General features: G+C 40.2%; 2 protein-coding genes across 5 annotated transcripts in view; both read left to right on the top strand.

The window, feature by feature from the left end:
• Positions 1–3,348: 3,348 nt before the first annotated feature.
• Positions 3,349–13,020, top strand: acbd3 (acyl-Coenzyme A binding domain containing 3). Of its 4 annotated transcripts, none has more exons than XM_029425467.1 (8): positions 3,349–3,664; positions 5,226–5,367; positions 5,852–5,992; positions 6,206–6,364; positions 6,615–6,789; positions 7,428–7,674; positions 9,359–9,643; positions 10,613–13,020. In XM_029425467.1, exons 1-8 carry the CDS (start codon positions 3,397–3,399, stop codon positions 10,825–10,827), a joined length of 1,632 nt encoding a protein of 543 aa, XP_029281327.1. In that variant the 5' UTR covers positions 3,349–3,396; the 3' UTR covers positions 10,828–13,020. The 4 variants fall into 4 exon arrangements, with proteins under 4 accessions (XP_029281327.1, XP_029281325.1, XP_029281326.1 ...); XM_029425465.1 differs by having other exon boundaries at positions 9,356–9,643; XM_029425466.1 differs by having other exon boundaries at positions 6,615–6,792.
• A 2,176-nt stretch (positions 13,021–15,196) lies between these two features.
• The window catches only part of LOC115029008 (NHS-like protein 1), an 85,043-nt gene continuing 80,159 nt past the window's right edge, over positions 15,197–20,080 (top strand). Inside the window, 1 exon segment of the mRNA XM_029463012.1 lies at positions 15,197–15,783. Coding sequence (XP_029318872.1) covers positions 15,465–15,783 — 319 coding nt within the window. The 5' untranslated portion in view covers positions 15,197–15,464.

Raw genomic sequence — 20,080 nt, 5'->3', positions numbered from 1 at the left:
CTTCAATTGATTCAGAGGGGGATTAAGTCAAGAGGTCAGGTAGCACCACAGACAGACTAATTTGTTCACACATATTTGGACACGAATGATCCCAGGCAGGCAAACTCAGCATCCTCCCTTAAATATCTTCTTTAGTCTCACTTTTATCTTAATTGATGGTATTAGTTTTTCTTGTTTTTATGTTAAATTCTGTATCTCAATTACTTTTATTACCTTTTCTTTTTATTCTTAAAGCACATCGTTAATTTGTATTCTAAAGGTGCTTTATAAATGTTATTATTTTGCTTTAGTTTAATCGTTGCATGTACTTAAAAGTTCAAGCTCATGTCTTATAGTGAAATGTTGTACATACTAGGGCAATTATAGGTTCAATTTCATGAATCATATTTAAATACGTTGGGTGTGGGGTGACATTATTGCAATATAAAATGATTGCCAGATTTCTTACTGCATCTTAATTTATATGATTTATGGAATGCAGCTGTGACTGGCTTTAAATCATGTCATTGTTTGAGTTTAAGTTAAACCATCATGCTCCTAAAAGAGACCTTTATCACGGACCAAAAAGAACAGCAAAGGTTTTCTCCGGTTATTTTCTTGTTGATCTCTGTGGGAAAATAACTTGACAGCCATTGTGTCATTTCACATCCACAACAGCACTTATTGATCTCTGTACTTTGACACATACAGCATTGTTAAGGTAGGACGTGCTTGTTGGTAAAGACATTCACAGTTCACAGGCTGCTTTGTCTGAGCGCCCTAATTGGGTATTGCCTGTGTGCACAGACCAGATAGCTATGTTAAAATCAGGCTGTTGAAGTTCCTGATCTTTGTAATGGACAATGACAATGTTTTGTGAGAGCTGAACTGAACAGTACTGCCTCAACTGGGAATCCGTGGCTACAAAGCTCTTTTTCATTGGTATGGCCAAGGAAAAATATGACTTATTTATGTATTGTTTATTTGTATAGGGACAGGTATAACAATCAATACACAAGAGGCAATACGAAACACATACCCAACAACAGGAGTCAACAAGAAAATACAGTTAAAACAGTACAAGACACATGCTAATACTGACTGATCCCTCTACAAAAACTTTCAATTTGAGTGTAACATGATCCCTGGCAGGATCCAGTTTGAGTTCTGCTCAACATGTTGATCCACCAAACAGACAAAGCTGTTTGTCCAAATAGAGATTTATGTAAGGGCACCTTACAGTTCTTGTTGGATGCTCCACATGTTACTGAGACTGAGGCTCTGAGTGGAACCACAATGTCTCTGAGCTCCTGGGAAGCCTTGTTATGTAGGCAATAATATATGAGTTTAAGATTAGCAAATCTAATAAAATGATCAAAACTTAATATTTCCTGAAGAACATGACAATGAAGTTTGATTCCTGTCCAATATTTGAATTGCTCGATTGTATTTTATAAGAGGTTTGGTTATTGTATATGTTGCTTGTGACCAAGATAATATAAGTTAATCCTTCAATAGGCCCACAGTGGGGACATTTGTAGTGTTACAGCAACAAAGGGAAGAAAGAAAAGCAAAAGATAACAAATATTATAAATAAGTAAACAGTTAAAAAAGCAGGATTAGAAGAGGTTATATAATAATTTAAATGTGAAAAGATCATAAAGTGCATGAAACTATTTGCAGCATGAAATGCTTGACAGTCATTTGCTTTTGCAACCTTGCTCACCAGCATGAATATAAATTCAGCATTGTTGCAATTGTAATGCACTTTTGCTTTTAGTGTTTGTATTTAGTCATAAGTGTAAACGTGGCAGCCCATGATCGAAATTTGATACATTTAATTAGATTAAAAGAATGCAGTTCTACATTGATTCCTGCTGGTATGTTGTAGTCAACAGTACGCACTTTCAAACATCAAACAGTAAAAACACTTTGAGATTTCTACTGCCCATTTCCAGTTGGCAGCTGACTGTAGACACAAACAAAAGCATGTTCACACCTTTAAAGTCTGACTACTGTTTAACCCACAGTTTGACCTGACCACTATACATTAAACCCGCAGACAGACAGGTAAATGATCCTCACAAGTTTGCAGGTACATGTTAAAATGTCAGCTGTCTTATGGGCCTTTGATATGAGTTCGGCATTTGTGTATTTGAAGGATGTTTTAAGGTGGTATAGCACATTTATAGTTCCGTGTAAAGGCTCATTAATATTATCACAAGCAGTAGTGTGTGAAGATTGTTGCGTGTGCATTTTTTAAGCTCATAAATGTAAATGTTATCGCAATAAAGTGTTTTCATATTAGAGCTGGATCAATAAATCACTTGGGATGACACATCGACGATCGATATTACCTTATTACAGATACATTGGCGTCAGTTTAACGAGAAATATATGTTTAAGATAATTTAGCTGCAGTGTCTCCATTACATAGTTTGTCAACCAGAGAGTACTGACCAGTTTTCTTTTTTTGCTTTAATAAGCACATTTAATGGATCCTTACTGTTGTTATATACAACATAACTGCCAGCCAACATATTGCTATCATATTTTAACTATCAAATATTGATATTGTTATCAGCCCTAAACATCTAGTAGAGGTCATGCTATGTATATAAAAAATAAAGGAATAAAACAATCTATGTTGTCACATATGGCCTTTAACAAGATGCTTGTGTTTGTCTGATTTGATTTATTATATTATTTATACTTCTTTGTTTTGGTCATCATATTAAACATGGAAGGAAGTATTGGCTTCTTCAACAACTGTATTTAAAAACAACAACTGTATCTTAAAAAACAACAAATTCATACAGAAATGCAAATAATTGTATTGCTTTTTTTAATTTAATTTATTTATAGTTGATGTGTCTTGCTTTTTGTTATATTGTCTTCTGAGTATCTTGCTTTTGATTTGTCAGTCAAATAACTTTGTGAACTCTGTTTTTAAAGGTGCTATATATAAATAAAGTTATTATTATTATTATTATTATTATTATTATTATTATTATTATTATGTAAGGACAAAGACGAATTTCAGTTAAAAAAAAAGATCATAGGACGCCATATTTGAAGACATATGTGTGTCTATATGACTATTGCCAGTGTTATTACATTACAATTATACAACAATTAATTTTACTTTTTCGTATAGTAGTAACATCAAAGTTCACAAAGAAAACTTATAAAATACAAATGTAAATACAAATAAAATTCTCTATCCATCATATTCAAAATACAACAAAAATGCAAAGAAATATCCGTCCCAAGTGTGAAAAAAAGCAATAATTTCTGTACATATTTCTCTTATCCTGTAAAGCGTCGTCATTATTTACATCGAAGAAAAAAATCTCCCGGAACTTCCGCCAAGACTAAACGGAAGTAGGTACGTGGCTGCTTCAGCTGACAGTCTACATGATGGCGACAGAGGTTCAGAGCGGCGACCTCGACAGTGCTACTTCTAGCCGGCTCGAAGTTTCTATCGATGGCCTCACCCTCAGTCCTGACCCGGAGGGCGAGCAGGTCCAGGTCGAAGAGCCGGACCCCGAACCCGCGGAACCAGAGACCGACACACCGGGTGCAGCGGGAGGCGAAGATGGAGAGACAGCCAAATCTGCGATAGAGAGGAAATGGGGCTTTCCTCTACTGGAGCTGTACGGAATGGGCCTTCAATTCTTCAAAGGTAATTTACGTTTGTTATAATCTCATATATTTCAGGTTTAAAAGCAGCTAGCAGCAAGAACCGGCCGTTAAATTGTGAGAGGAGTCGCTAGCTGGCTGAGGTTAGCCGTTTGCTAACGTTAGCTATTAGCTGTCACCGCCGGGGCTGCCGCTGTCAGCCGCAACATTTCAGTAGCTACAAAGCTAACGATCAGCCAACGTTGCTAACAGGCTGCTAGCTGGTGGTTAAAGGGTAAAATATGCACGGCACTTCCGAGCAGTCCGTTTGTATGGCCTGAAAACGTTATCACCCGGCTGTTTGCCTGATGTCGTCTACCTTCTGTGTACCTTTCTTTGTGTTTGGGAAGAATAAACTGGCTTGTCATGCGACTACTCCATCAACTAAGCGCTGTAATGTAAGAAGCTATTCATGCTAACTGAGTGGTGGTTCATAGTGATTTGTTTGGGAGCTTTAAACACGCCCTGCCATTGGTGCGGCGGAAGGGAGCCTGCATGTCAGCTGCTTGCACAAATCTTGCTCTGATCAATTAGACGCTGGCAGGTTACTGCTTTGCTAAAGGAGTTGTTTAGTCCTGAGGATACCACCGATCCATAGTCTGAGCTGAGCTCGTCGTCTTTAAAACCAGTTCACAGGGCTGCCTAAAGCCACGTTTCAGTGCTTACAGGGTTGTATGGCCACTGGTCTGTTTTTACAGCCTAACTGCCTCCTCGTATGATCCATGCACATGCCACTCCCTTACTGCTACTACTCTAACAGGAAATTCAATAAAACCCGCAGGTTAAGTTGTATTTGTGTTTTCCATGCTTAAGAACTGGATAACTATTTGACCTGGACAGTCTGAATTAATAGCCTCACCTTTTAAGACACCATTGACATCAGTGTCATCACTTAACATTGCATAACTTGCGCTCAAAAGACAACATCTTATTGCAATATTCAACCAGCTATTTTAAGTTTCAAGATCAAAGCCTCGTTTGAGTTCAGGAAGTAGCAAGTTAAAACGGCACAGTGTATCCAAAGATTATCAGTCTTTCAGATCCAACTTGTCAGCCTTAGAATTAATATATTAAAAAGTATATAGATATACAGTATATCCTACCAATAACACAAGGTGCAGTCAATGGTTACTTTGTAAACAATGAAAGGTCAATTCATTTTAAACACTGGACATTTGTATTGTTTTTATTAGCGCTAAGCACTTGTGATGACTGTGCAAACAGGTTTGGGCCTGGTTGCTCTGTGTGATAGTAATCTGTGCTTTGTATTTGTAGTCAGTTAGGGTTAGGTGTAGTTGTGTAACTTGTAGACCTATACATAAATCAGATTTCTGCCCCACCTTGGATAAAGATTGAACTGTGATTGAAGTCATCTCGCCATGAGGATGATATTAGGTTATGGTTTCGAAAGAATATTACAACTTCTACTGTTGCTACTGTTGCTACTACCATGTTGTGCTAAGACACAACGGTGTGTAGTAGTATTCACTTCACAAACACTTTTTACTGCAGGGCATAACAAACAGATGAATGCAAACTCATTGCTTCCTCATTGCTGCTCTCAGATAAAGATGGAAAGGCCTTCCACCCAACATATGAGGAGAAGCTTCGACTGGTGGCTCTGCACAAACAGGTGTCACTGGGCCCTTATAATCCTGATGCTTCACCGGAGGTCGGCTTCTTTGATGTCCTGGGCAACGACCGCAGGTAACCCGTGTGTGTGTGTGTGTGTGGTGTTGGTGTGTGTGGTGTTGGTGTGTGTGGTGTTGGTGTGTGTGGTGTTGGTGTGTGTGGTGTTGGTGTGTGGTTAAAAACGGGTAAATATTCCAGCAATGTGGTGTGTTGATATAGTCCTTTTAATCATTTGGGGTGTGCTTGTCATTCCTTTATGTTTTTAAAAATGTATGAATATTTTATTTATGTAAAGTAGCCTGTTTCACTGACACTCACTTAGTATTTTAATTTATTAAAGGTTCACTGATTGCACACATTTAATTTTTGCAATTTAAATTATGAAATATATTTGTAAACGTGTAGTTTTTTTTTTGTTATGTTCTTAAACAATGGTTGTTGCTTCCAATTTAAATCTCCTTTTGTGTTTTTGTTTTGTAAAACATTTGCATGTCATCTAAAAAGAAGATCTCCTTATTTGCCCAGTTGCCTATATTATTCATTCTCACTCTGTGTGCAGGAAAGAGTGGGCCGCCCTGGGTAACCTGGAGAAGGAGGAGGCCATGGTGGAGTTTGTCAAGCTGCTGAACAAGTGCTGTAACCTCTTTGCTCCCTACGTCACCTCACACAAGATCGAAAGGGAGGAGCAGGAGAGGAAAAGGTAAGGTGCTCGACTTCAGTTCCTGTGAGGGAGATCCGTCTGCTACAGTGTCTAAATACCGACTCAGTTTGTCCTATATGCAGCCAGCACAACTGTGAAGCAGCAGAAGAAATATTGAATATTTATTGACTGATGGTGTAAGAAATCTTTTAATGAATTTGTTTGAACATTTGAATAATTTATAATATTCTTCATTACTTTGCTCTTCCCCAGGAAAGAAGAAGAGGAGCGTCAACGGCTGGAGGAGGAGGAGAGGGAGCGACAAAGGCAGGAGGAGGAGAGAAGGAGGCTTGAAGAGGAGGAAAGGCTGAGGAGAGAGGAAGAGGAAAAGAGACAGGCAGAGGAGGAAAGGCTACGTATTGAGCAGCAGAAGTATGTTTGTCTGTATCACTGTTTGTGTTTGCACTATATCTATGACTTCTAAATGATTGTCACACTTCATGACAATGATATCTTCAGGGTCAGTGCTCGACTGCTACCTGTTCCACAGAGGACAATCCTTACTCACTACTTCTCTCTCTATGTTAAAATTGTGCAGTTTTCCACTGTCCCACCATTATCTCTTCTCCGTTTCCTGTACTTCCTTCCTTACCAGCTCTCCCCCTGTTGTTTCATTTTCCAGACAACAGATAATGGCGGCATTGAATGCGCAGACAGCAGTGCAGTTCCAACAGTATGCTGCTCAGCAGTACCCCAACAGCCCGGAGCAACAGCTGGGCCTCATCCGTCAGCTCCAGGAGCAGCACTACCAGCAGTACATGCAGCAGCTCTACCAGGTCCAGCTGGCCCAACAACAGGTAGTATGTAGTCAGTAGCAGACGGATAGACTTTTAGGGATTTGATTTATATTTTAGATTTGTCAGTTAATGGAGGAATGTCCTGTTTTGGCAACATCTCAGAATCTGAAATACTTTGTCCCACAGTGGGGAAATGCACAGTGTTACAGCAAAGGGACAGTGCCGATGATAAGACTACATAGAATAAGAAGTCTTGCATATTAAATAAAGGAGGAAAACACGCGTAATATAATAAATAATAATAATCTCCTTTCTAAGATGCAGCAAATTGAAAATTGCTCATGGGCCAAGCTTAAATGTCTGTAAAAGAACTAAGTCTACACTCATGATAAGGTACACAATAAAACCTTTGGTATGCAACAAAGAGCTTGAGCCAAAATGCAATTTCAAAATGTTTTCAAAAGATGGAAACATAATAATAATAATAATAATAATAATAATAATATAATCATAGTGCCTTGTGATTAAGCGGTGTTGAGCAAACTAATCGGGATAACAATGTTAGCTATAATGGTGCAGCCTTACATGAGTATAAAGGTAATTAATTTAAAGGCATTAGAGAAACATAACATTCTTGGTTTAAGTCCCTAGTTTGGATTTCAATGTCCTGACTCGGTGTTGTCTTCCTTTCGTCCCAGGCGGCCTTACAGAAGCAGCAGATGCAGGCGGATTCGATGGTGCAGGGCACCCTTGAATCAAGCAGCTTCAATAGCGGCGAACCCATCGCCGCCTCAGCAGCAGGACCGTTGTGTGCGGCTTCACTCCCTGCTGGCGAGGAAACTCCGACAGTCAATGGAGGCCAGTCGGACTCATACTCGGAGAGCATGGACCGGGAGCCAGAGCCTGAGCCAGCAGAGGAGGTCTCAGAGAATGGGCCTTTATTAGGTTGGTGTTTCTCGTTTAAAAAAAAAAAAAAAACCCACTGGAGTTGAATTCATGCAGAAAGAATCTACATTTTTCCTTATTTTGTAGCTAAAGGCCCGGTCACACATATCCGTATGACAGAAACGTATGCCGGCGCATACGAAATATCGACAATAGGTTGATATAAATTAAGGGTAAGTTGTGATCGTTTGAAGGACGCGGACGTTACGCCGAACACGCCAGACATACGGCCCTGTCACACAGCTCCGTATGGCAGGAACATGCCGGCGTATATGAAAAGTAGCTCAAAATGTGTCAACGTCCAACTTTTGTAGCAACAACACTTTTGTGTTGTAGCTGACGTATACATAACAAATATATAACAAATTATTATACGTATGTCAAACATTGATATCGTATCACTTACTTATTTAAAACGTATCAGAGCGTCTGGACAACGGAGCTGGAAAAGTGCCATCTGGTTCACGTCATGCTGATGCTGGAGAACAGCTAACATGCTGAACGCTAGCTGTACTGTAGAAACACGTTTAATAAGTTACTCCGTCGTCAGGCATCATCTTAACATAGGGTAGGAATAGGTTATCCACTCGTTATCAATAAACTGGCTGTAAGATTCACCGTCAGCTGACGTTGCCTATATCTAACATACCTCTAACGTAGTCACGTAGGTAAGTATTCACGTACTATATTTACGTAGGCAAGTATTCACGTATGTCTAACGTAACGTAACGTCTGCATAACTTATGAAGCACACGTCGGGTACGTCCGGTAATTTTGAACATGCTCAAAACATCAGCGTTCAACAACGCACCCCAGCGTAACACAGCGAGCTCTTAACGAATACTACTTATACCTTACCTTATATCAACGTACACCAGCGTGTTGCCGATATTTTGTATACGCCATATTTGTGTATAAATTATGCATTCGTTGGGCATTCGTCTGATACGTTTTGTATTAGGAAGTGATGCTCTATCAATAGGTTAGACATGCGTATCTTTATATGTTCACTTTTCCGATGAAAAGTTGGACGTATTTGGACTCTGACTAATTTTCTTATGCGCCGGCATACGTTTCTGTCATACGGATATGTGTGACAGGGCCTTAATGGCTACAGAGCAGAGGGAGAAGCTCTGTGTCGAACAAACAAAGCTTTATACCAAAACTTGAAACCTGAGTCTTATCTGCTGTGTCCTTGTTGATGTGACCTGGAGGCCAGGGAGGAAAGGAGCTGGAACAAATGATACACGATAGGCTGCTGGTTTAGGTATCATCCAACCACACATTCTGCTCACAGAAGAGTAGGCACTCACACCAGAAATGCACAAGGCCTTGGTCTGATTCCAAAACTTGCATCCTGAGCCAAATTAATCCACTTTTGGGTGGCTCACCACTCTCAAAACAATGTTTTGAGGAAAGATCGAGGGATTGCCGAGTCTGCAAAAAAACAACTCTTTGACATTGGGCACATGTACACATGCTCTCTTTCTCTCTGTGACACGCACACACGCACGCATAAACACGTGCTCTGTTCGTTGAGCTAGTTTGTCATTCAGTCTGTGTTTGCTGGTAGGAAATGAATAATTAAGACATTTAAAGTACATATTTATTTCCTAATAGGAAAGCTGTATTAGCAGATTTCTCAACAGTTTGTAAGAAGTCTCTTGTCCCTTGATCACAGCAGACTCCCCACCAGTCATAGCAGCTCCCTCCATGTGGACACGGCCACAGATCAAGGACTTCAAGGAGAAAATCCGGCAGGACGCAGACAGTGTGATCACAGTGGGGCGTGGAGAGGTGGTGACGGTGCGTGTGCCTACCCACGAGGAGGGCTCGTACCTGTTCTGGGAGTTTGCCACGGACTATTATGACATCGGCTTCGGGGTCTTCTTCGAGTGGACGGACGCTGCCACTGCTTCAGTCAGCGTGCATGTGTCGGAGTCCAGTGATGACGACGAGGATGAGGAAGGTGAGATGTTTGTGTGAATAAGCCTGCAGTGGAAATGTATTCGTTATTGTGTAGAAAACCTGCAAAACAGGAATTCCAAGAATTGAAAATCAAACGTGTTCCTTTTAGTTTTGGATATAAAAAGGCATAGATGGGTCATTATCGCCCTTTTGATCTTAGGTTCAGAGCCATTTGCTATGGATACTCTACACCACATACATACTAATTAATGACATGTTAAGTCATGGTGGTTATTTAGTTCCATCTTTGCCACAGATGCGGCTGCTTTGAATAGGAATGTCTGTTTTATGGATTTATCTCTGTTGCTTCAGTCTTCTGCCAATGGAGAAATGTCGAACTAGTTTTTCAGATATTATATTCTTATCTCGAGTTTAGAACTCTCCTACGCCGTAGTTAAACATGTCGTAGTTCTTTCAGAGGCAGAGGAAATCCTGCTAGTGTTCTGTGGATAAAACCAGATATGCCAGTCCTTCTCAGCTGGAGCAGCAGTTGTGGTTTTGTTTAGCCTCACAACAATGTGTGTTTTGCACAAGAGTGTGTCACATTTTGTCACGTGTCTATTTGGTAGCATGCATGTTTTGTTAAAAATGTGATGCTTTAAGTAAGAGAAGCTGACACCTAAAATGGGTTAGGCCATTATTATATGGCATTGTGTTTGTGCCTTAATCTTGAGTGCAAAATGGGACATTTCTAGCAAAAACGGTATTGAGCTTTGATTTTAAATTACATTTTTTCCACAAAATATATTTTAATGTGCTTGCAATTTGTTTTTGTTTAGTGCTTAAAATGTCCATTGTGTGTTCAGGATTAAAGCACAAAATGAATTCATTAATGTTAATGATAGGATTGCATAATTATAGTGAAGCTGTTAAATATGAGCCATGTGTGTGCCATTCATAAAGATGACACTCATTGGTGATTCCTTCCTGCTTTCCATCGCAACTTGAAACCTTGTTCTTGTGTCCTCAGCTGAGCCTCCCAGTGAGGAAGAGAAGGCAAAGAAGGAGGCAGGGAAGCCCCAGGTGGATGAGATTGTGCCGGTGTACCGGCGGGACTGTCATGAAGAGGTGTACGCCGGCAGCCACCAGTACCCTGGCCGCGGAGTCTACCTGCTCAAGTTTGACAACTCCTATTCACTCTGGCGCTCCAAGAGTGTTTACTACAGAGTCTACTACACCAGATAAGCCTGAATACAGACAAAGGGGGAGCCAAGGAGTGTGTATGTTCATAAGGGTGTGTGTCTGTCTGTGTGAAGGAGATACCAGGTCTATTCTGGAAAAACCACCAGAGGGTGACAAAGAGACACTTCTGGAGCCCTGGTTTGGAGAATGGACTAATGTGTATGTACTGTACGTGTATGTGTGTCCCATGATACACCCATGCCTGTCATCGAGCGAAGAGGAGTGTGTATTCCGGTTGTATATTCATCCCCTGTCCTCGCAGCGCTCCCGTAGACCAAGCTGTAGGACTTCGCTCTCATATTATATTTGACCACTTTTCACCCTGGGCTCCTCTTCTGTCACCACCCCAGCCCAACACTGTCCAACGTGGCCTTGTGGCTGCTTCTGCCCTGAGTGACAATTTCATAACCGTGAACGGATACCCGGCGAGTCCAGCACTCTGCGAGCCAACATTTCATGTTTGGTTGTAATAGTGGTTGGTTGTTTATCCCACAAGAACACAGACAATGTTGAAAATCTAATTATATTGCAAATGTACTTCATAACACTATGCCTCTGTCCCACAGAGAGCTTCTGGTCTTTGCCAAGACTCTCACACACATTAAAAACACCGTTGTACACAAACTTAATCATCTTTTTGTTGTTGTAAAACAGTAGTCTGTTATTCTTTACCCTAGCCACCATACATATATGAGGATTTGAGAGGATGTTCAGTGGAAGTAGTGCTCTTTTTGGCTTATTCCCGCACAAAAACTGTCTTTTTTTTTTCACCTTTTTTTTTAATTTCTTGAAATAATTTGACCAGGAGTAGTGTGGTGTTTTGTTTTTGTTTTGTTTTTTATATATATATAAATGGAGTCTACTGGCAAAATGTATGAAGGACAGGCAAGAAGTCATTCCATAGTTTGGGGTCATGACTGAGGAGTGAGTATAGAATAACATGCACGTTGAAAAGTTGGCCCTTTGGCTTTATAAACTCAAGCATCTCAGTGTATGATACAGAATAAGTTTAAAAACAAATTACTAAATAAATAATTGTTCTTCCTTTGTCCTACAAATATTTCTTTTTATCTGTGTGTCTGTTTCCACATAATTGATCACATTGAATCACCCACTGTCCTTTGCTCATCAGTTCTTCATTATAGAATCAAGAAAAAAGGAGCTAGTATTACGACAAATGTTATATTAATATTACCTGGGAGGTTTTTGTGTTTATCATTCTGTGTGTTTTGGAGATGCTGTACTCAGTTCTGACACACAACTACACCTAAAAAAATTAACAAATCCATGTTTTAGAGGTCATGACACACTGCTGCATCTCTGCAGCGCTCACTAAATCCATCCCACAAAATGTAGTGTTGTTCCTTTTCTTTTTACTTCCTGGGATGAATTAACTCAAATTGTCATCTCAATTTAGGTATCGTGAATAAACTGAGATGACGTATTTCTTGTGTTCTTTGGTGACGTGGTTGCTTACTAAGTTGTGACATCCAAGTGTATTAAACATTTTTTCTTACTTAATTTTTTTGCCATACTTTAAATTCAATCTGTTATGTTTCAAATGACATATACATGCTTTATGTCCCTACTACCTTGGTGCATTATGAGAAAAGTGGGCAACTATATCATCGAGCTGTATTTGTACATTTTTGTGTGTATGCAACCAAACTTTAAATACAGAGGCAGAATAACTTGCAAATCGAGTAATCTCCAATACCCTGGCTGAGTGTTGCGTCATTATATTATTTAATTAGAGGCCGCTCCTGCCTCCCACCCATTCAGTGATTTGTGTAACAAAATGGCTTAACCAAGCCATAAAGTTCAAGAAAGTTCCCATATGTTCTGATGTGTGGTGTTTGTTTTTCTTATTGCTCACCAAATGGTTTGAGTTGACTTGTTCAAGCCTTGTATGTAAATAATTCTATAAATGAGTTTATGTATGGGTCGTTAGATGTGGAAGAAGGCTATGGTTTTGAGAATCAATGCACTGTAAAATATGGTGAATGAGATATATGTATACATTTTACCCCGAATGAAAGTCCAAAACTCGTAGGAAGTATAAAACTGTAAGACTCTATTGACATGACAGACAGAAAAGCTCATCTTTTTGTATTGTTACTTGTTTAGTTCTTTTATGAGTTGCAAGATCTTTTTTGGGCATATATTTAATCTTGATTAAACTTATGTTCATCTCTAGAATTGGTTTGTTTACTTTTCACAATTTTAATCTTGTATGATGAAGCTTTAATGCTTTCAAACTTCATTCATTCACTGCCTAAAAACAGATACACACACTTACAAACACTAAATAATTACTAGTGTTTCTCCCAGCAGACATTTTTGACACATATTAGAAAAAGCACAGGTGTAATCAATAACATTAATTAAGGCTGCATTCATTAATGTCATTAGTTCCATCTGTGCTAACCCTGCTATGACAAGTCAAAAATGGCCACTGTGAAAAAGGTCTATTGTTCTCGATGCTGTGTCTCAAACCAGCTACTAATTAAAAGACCCTTTTCACTTTCAGAAGATTACATTTAAACAGAAGGACGCTGAAAATGGCCTTGCAACAACAGAACGGTATTAGCTAGTTACTTTTTCCACCAGTTGTGAAAGAGTGTGACATCCTCCTGCTGCTCTTTGTCATACACATTTTGTGCTGAGGGAAGGACAAAACCGAAAGGAAAAAAACAGGAGCTAGTGCTCGTAACGCCCAAAAGTAAAGTATGGTCACAATAACGTACCACGGACTCATTATAGTTTCCATTTATGAATATTAGGCTATAGAGTGATATAGCCTAATATTACTGTCTACATCTTTAGTTATTCCTTTTGCATACACACTAAAAGGGAGACCCATAAGCCTGTGGAATACGACAAGAAGTGTTTCTAAATAACGATTGCATCAGGGGCTCTTGATAGAGCGTGCAGGAAAGGACAAATGCGGATGTTTCTCAATGTGTAACAGAATAACAGGACATTCAGCATTTTACACTCTTTATATTGAGAAATGTTCAACTGTTGGCACAGTGTACATACCAGCAGGAAATGAATAAGAAGAGTTCCACATTTAATTGAGCAATGAGAAAAGATTGACATTGGAGATTGGATTTAATGTTACTTATAAAGGCACTATTTGAAGTTGCTGTGTTCACTTGAAGACACCAGGTGGCACAATACATACTACAGAGATATATTTTACCAACTGGACATTATTAGCCAAACTTCCATAGGAATCCAAGGCCAAAAGGTTTAAAGCTGCGCGGGGTTGAAGGTATGCTATTAATGATGAGAGTTTGCTCTTTGGAATGTAAAGAGCGACGGTGGGAATGCAGGCGGTGGACAAACATGTCAAGTGTTGTGCCCACAGAGGAGATAAATCAGACAAGTGTTCAGAGAATGTGTTGTCCAGGGGTTATTTTAAAAGGTATGAGCAAACAACTAACATATAATTAAAAATTATTTATTGTAGGCTAACGCTACATACACATTTTGTTTAGCTAACATTAGCTTAACTTGTCAATAGCCAATTAGGTCAGCAATGTTACTAAAACAACAGAAAATACAATTTTCACAGATATAACAATAATTCCCACACCTTCAGGATCTTTTTTGCTGTTAGCTGCCTATAAATAAACGCTAACTCTCAACCTATCTAGCTAACTTAACAACATAACTAGTTAGTTATGGCATAAAAAATAACCTATAGCCTAACTGTAATTTAGCTATGCCAACGCTAGGTTAGCTATTACATTACCAACATGTCACCTTACACAAAAAGGTAAATGTCTTCATATTTCTCCATTTAATTAGGTTTATTTATACAAATCTTCAAAAGCTGAATATCTTTGAAAAAGTAAATTATGTCATGGGTTTTAAATGTTCAGTCTGCATTTAGTACACTGTGAAGTTTTTTTCGCTATTTAATGTGGACCTATGTAATTAATCCAAGTGCAATAAACTTGCCTGAACCTTTTACCTGAAAATGTACTCAATTTGGCAAAGTATTTCAATTTAAAATGTAATTTAAGGAAATTAAAAGTTAGGTATTAGCTTATATATATTATATTACCCCTAATTGTGTAGATGGCTATAAAATAAGAAGTGAATGTGAATGATTATTGTAAGACATAGTGGTTCAGTATGAATAATATAGTGACTTTAGCCTCAAACTGTGATTTCTTCTAATGTATCAGTTTGTTGGTGGCCTCAGTCCATCCGGTTCAGTTTGGAAGAACTCCGTTCCATGTTTTCCATCAAGCCGCTTAACTGACTGGCAGGTAAGGGTAAAACCTCCTGTCTGTATATCTGGCTCCGGTTCCAGTTGCTACAGGTGGTTTGTAGTATTTTCCGGGTTTTTATTTTTACTTTCCCCTACTTTTCCTTGTGTTTTTTTCTTTTCTATTCAGCTTGCACTCTGTCTAGTTGAATTTGAATAGACTTTGGGAGGCAACGTCTCCAGTGTACAGCAGCACAAAGTCCCATGCTTTGAAAAACCAAAATATGGCGGGATTGAATGATTATACTGTTTAGCAAATTATAGCAGGACGGCGATGCGTCTTGGATTTGTTTTAGAGCTGTAAGGTTTTTGCGCGAACAGTTTTCGGTCCGTCTGGAGTTAATGGTATGAAATAAATATGCCCTTTCATCAAAGGAGTGTTGAGCCGCGGCTTGTTAGTAGGTTATCGGCGTGGGATGGCTGGATACCGAGGGAAGAAACCGGGAGAGGCAAACTGCGAAAACCCGTTTTATTCTCGTCATTGGATGAGGTTGGCTGTCATACACTTACCAACATAATTTACCAACTTTCCGACCTTTCCCGACATGCCAGCGACATCTTCCTGGGCATCGAGATGGAGGCAGGGATGGTGTTCAGAAGATCCTGCAGGATCCAGGGGCGGCTGCAAAGGCTGCAGGGAGAAATCCGCAAGTTTGATCCCAAGAAAATCAAAATCCGTAAGTTTGCAGTGCTGGTGACTTGTTGGTAGTGTGCAGTGTGTGAGAGATATGATATATCTCTACATTTCTGTTCCAATAAACTTCTAATTGGGACATGCATACATGTAATGTGTATATTATGAATGTACATATCTGGCCTCATGGCACTTGTGTACCATGAATTCTCACCAATAACTTATATAAATGAATTACTGACAGAAATAGATCAAATATGAAGCACATTTTCATTTGAGAGGTCTGACTTTGACTTGATCTGTATCTGGAGTTGTGTTTCTCTTCTGGACTTTTGCTGCTCTTTCATAATAACATAGTCATTGGTGTGGAGAGATGCTGATCAGGTCCAAGGTGACTGTCACATTTTGTCCATTGAAAGAACCAGGAAGGAGTGACCGGTGACACATGGCTGTGTTTGTCTTGATGCAGACTTATGGTAATAGGGTTGTTGAGTCCCGGCTGAAATGATGGATTCCCTCTCAACGGACTCACCATCTGTGTTCAGGTCTTCAAAGGACACGTAGTTCACAGGAGGCCTTACGACCGTTTCCCCTCATTTCTTCTTGCTGTTTTATGGATGCAAACAAAGTCGCTCAACTCAAAGATGAATGGGAAATCAATTCCCTTTGCTGCAGCCTGTGCTGACTTTTGTTGCTTTGTGATATGTTTTGCTGCCCTTGTAAAGCTACCTCCTGTAGTCTCACACACAGTGGTTGTATATTAACTCGAGACTATCTCACTTTGCCAGCTACGTAAAGATTAAGAGATATGCGTGTCATTTTGTCTGCTCTGATACAGACCTCTAGTAGAGCTCTTGAGTGAGTACATCTGCTACTTTATGATTCATATTTAATGGGTTCTTATGTGCTCCTGTTGATAAACATAGTAGTTAAGGGATATTGTGTTTACCATTGATTTCCTACACAGGTTATTTGGAAATCTAATTTGGTTCTGAAATATGTTGCAAAGTAGGATTCAGACGACAAACCCAAATTCTTCTAAATGTTGGTGACGAAGGAGGATTTAAGTTCTGAGTCATTGGTTATTGTTCTCTTTTTACTGTCCTCCTTCCTATCTGTTCACCCTGCCTTTGGTCTGACTGTGATTCACTCTCTCTCTCACACACACACACACACACACACACACACACACACACACACACACACACACACACACACACACACACACACACACACACACACACACACACTCCTTTGTTTGATCCGTTAACTTCAATGAGGCCCACAGCAGCAAACAAGGCAGCACCACATAAAAGAAAGCCTGCCCCTCCTTGCAATTACCCCGACAATGTGCCCATACTGTCTGGTAAATTCCCCCGATCCGCTGTGTCTCCTACTGGTAAGGCCTCACTTCCACTCCACCCCCAACCTCCAACCTTGCAAACTTGTGCTCTAGAGGCCCAAAGGTCCTGGAAGAAGATGGGGTTGGAAAGCAGGTTAATAAGCCCAGTAAGGGCTCTGGGCCTTGGGGGAACAGAAGTCCTCTGGGCCCCTGATACCCTGGAGGTCTGGGGATGAAACTGAGAGTCTTTGTTGTGGAATGACTGAGGCATTGATGAGTTGTCTGGATGGAAATGTCAGGTCCCCTAGGGCTGGATGGAAAAGAGAAATCCATCAATCTTTCTCTTTTATCAATCATTTATGAATAAGTCTGGTTTTGTGCGGCGTCCTGCTCTCTTTTCCATTTAGTCTTTAATGTTTTCTCCTCTCCTACTCTGTCAGACTTTATTTTCTTGTTTCTCATCAGCTGCGTCACATATACATAAAGTTAAAACTAAGAAACACAGTACAGTGACTCAACAGAAGCTGAGCAAACCTGTCTGTGACCTCCTTCATTCACAAACCACTTTGACTCTTACACACAGCTGTTGAGCAAAACTTATGACTAATGTAGTGGTTGTTAAAGGTATGCATTTTGATAGCATCATTTATATATAAACTTAAGGGCAACTTTCACCAACGCAGAAAGTGTATACAGTGAGCTAATACAGAGGAAAAACTCTTATTATTGTGCCAGATATATTTAATCAAGATTTCTTCTGCTACTTCTACATCTTACAGTTTTGTTGTTTATTTATAACTTTGGTTACTGAAAGCTAAAATACTGGATTCAGATTTCATCAGATTCTATGGAAACCTACCAAAATATGGCGTCTTAAATGATAAGGTCAGACTGAATTTTCCCACCTAATATGAAATATGTTCATATGACATAACCTGCTGGTAAGTGAGCGTAAGGCTGAAAACGTAACCTTCTTAGAGATGATTAAAATACCTGCTAGCCCAAATATATCCACTCTCAAAAAGGGTCCAACAACAATCAAAGGACCCGAGAGAGTTACAGGTTGCCAGTTGTAGAATATCAGCCAAGATAAAACACATTATTTAACTTCTCACACAGAACACATGAAGTTGTAGTCCATTCAAATGTTCTCCTCTCGTCTTTCGTTCACTTCCATTCTTTGATTTAACTTCCAAACCTAGTATTTAGCTCATTGCCTTTCCTCTGCCCCCTCCATCTCCTCTCTTCAACCTCCCCTCCCCCCCCCTCTCCTCTTTTTTCTCTCTATTTATGCATCTATTCTCAAAGTGCTTTTTGGATGGATCTGTGTGCCGTTGAGGCTGACGAGTCAGACGGGGCTATACACGAGAGAGAGAGAGGAAAATAAAGGCTAATTCCCTTTTGGCCGAGCAGCACAGTTACACGCTTATAATCACACACATACACACACACACACACACACACACACACACACACACACACACACACACACACACACACACACACACACACACAGACTCTTGGCCAGTCCTGAGCCCTCCCAGCTAGCTGACCATTCTGCAACAGTCACAATTCAGTAGCTCGATAGAAAGAGGGGGAGCAGAGAAAGGGAGGCAGCGGAAATGAGAGGTGCTGAGAAGGTGAGAGAGGGTAAAAAGTGACAATAAAAGTTTGGGAAACAGCTGGAATAAAGAAAAGAAATGAAGGAAAGAAAGAGAGAATGAATCGGTGAGCGAGAATAAAGAGTGTGATGCCTTGAATAGACCCACCTGTCATGACAGAAAGATTATGAAATGAATGGAACTAAAGCTGCCATACAATCCATAAAACATTCTTCATTCATTTACTGTTGGACTTTCCTTGTTACGAAATCTATAGATGTCATTAGTCACTACTTGTGTTTTCTCTGTATTTGTTTATTTATGTAATACAATATATATTTTTCTATTCAGGGATAGGACATTGTAAATGAGTGCTTGAAGAGGAAGGAGAAAGAAAAGTGGAACGTTCAGGAGGGGAACGAAGGGGCGGGATGAAGGGAGAGGGGGAAGAAAGGAGAGGGGAGTTTATGGTAAACAGCCGCTAACAACATAACTGGGTGTCCTAATTGGGCAGGGGTGTGTGTGAGTGTGTGTGTGTGTGTGTGTGTGTGTGTGTGTGTGTGTGTGTGTGTGTGTGTGTGTGTGTGTGTGTGTGTGTGTTGGAGAGAGAGTGAGAGGCTCTCCAGGAAAACAGCTGTCTGCGTGGCTCCTTAAGGCTAGGGGCACTAGGTCGGAGGACACACACACACGTACACGTACACGCACACGCAACACACACACACACACACACACACACACACACACACACACACAGACACACAGACACACACACACACCCTCTTGTCTCCTCACCATATGGGAACCCAACCCAGTTGGCCTTTCATGTGGTTGTGGGCTGGGGAAGGGATGGGAGGGGAGGCAATTTCAGAAGCAGGGAGGTGACACACGAGGTCGGAGCAGTTCTCCTATTCCACTCCTTCTCCTCCTCCTCCTCCTCGTCCCATCCCTTTTGTTTATGCCCAAGACTTGCACAAGTTGGGGTACGTATCTTTTTTTCAGGGATGTGAAGCAACGGAGTGGTTTGTGGTTTGGGTTCGACCCCAATAGTTTCCCATTCTCTGCCAAAGATTGGGCGTAGTGCCTTGGGTGTAGTTGAGTTTTGCCACATGTGCGCTTAAGCAATTAAAGGTCGGACCCCAATACAATACTTTCACTCAAAACACTGATGTAATACGATTGGATAGACATCGGCTAGTGCTGTAATTAATCATGTAACTTCTAAATATGTCATAAATACGTCTCTAAAGGGAACAATGCAAAGAACAAGCTCTCACTCATTCGTCTTTACACCGACTCCCCTACTGTATTTTGCAATCATGTGTTGAGCTAAAAAGTCCAGTTTTACGTAGATGTGTCGCATTACCCTTCCCATTTCAGCCTCTCTCCCTCCTCGTTTA

The sequence above is a fragment of the Cottoperca gobio genome, chromosome 24 (assembly GCF_900634415.1).
Source record: "Cottoperca gobio chromosome 24, fCotGob3.1, whole genome shotgun sequence".
Lineage (NCBI taxonomy): Eukaryota > Metazoa > Chordata > Actinopteri > Perciformes > Bovichtidae > Cottoperca > Cottoperca gobio.
Note: the sequence above shows the minus strand (reverse complement) of the source record. Positions and strands in the feature narration are given on the sequence as shown.

Excerpts from the sequence above, each read along its gene's own strand:
- acbd3 (XM_029425464.1), top strand. The coding sequence starts at position 3,397 with ATGATGGCGACAGAGGTTCAGAGCGGCGACCTCGACAGTGCTACTTCT. Across the intron at positions 3,665-5,225 it reads GGGCCTTCAATTCTTCAAAG|ATAAAGATGGAAAGGCCTTC; the intron begins GTAATTTACGTT and ends TGCTGCTCTCAG. Across the intron at positions 5,368-5,851 it reads GTCCTGGGCAACGACCGCAG|GAAAGAGTGGGCCGCCCTGG; the intron begins GTAACCCGTGTG and ends CTCTGTGTGCAG.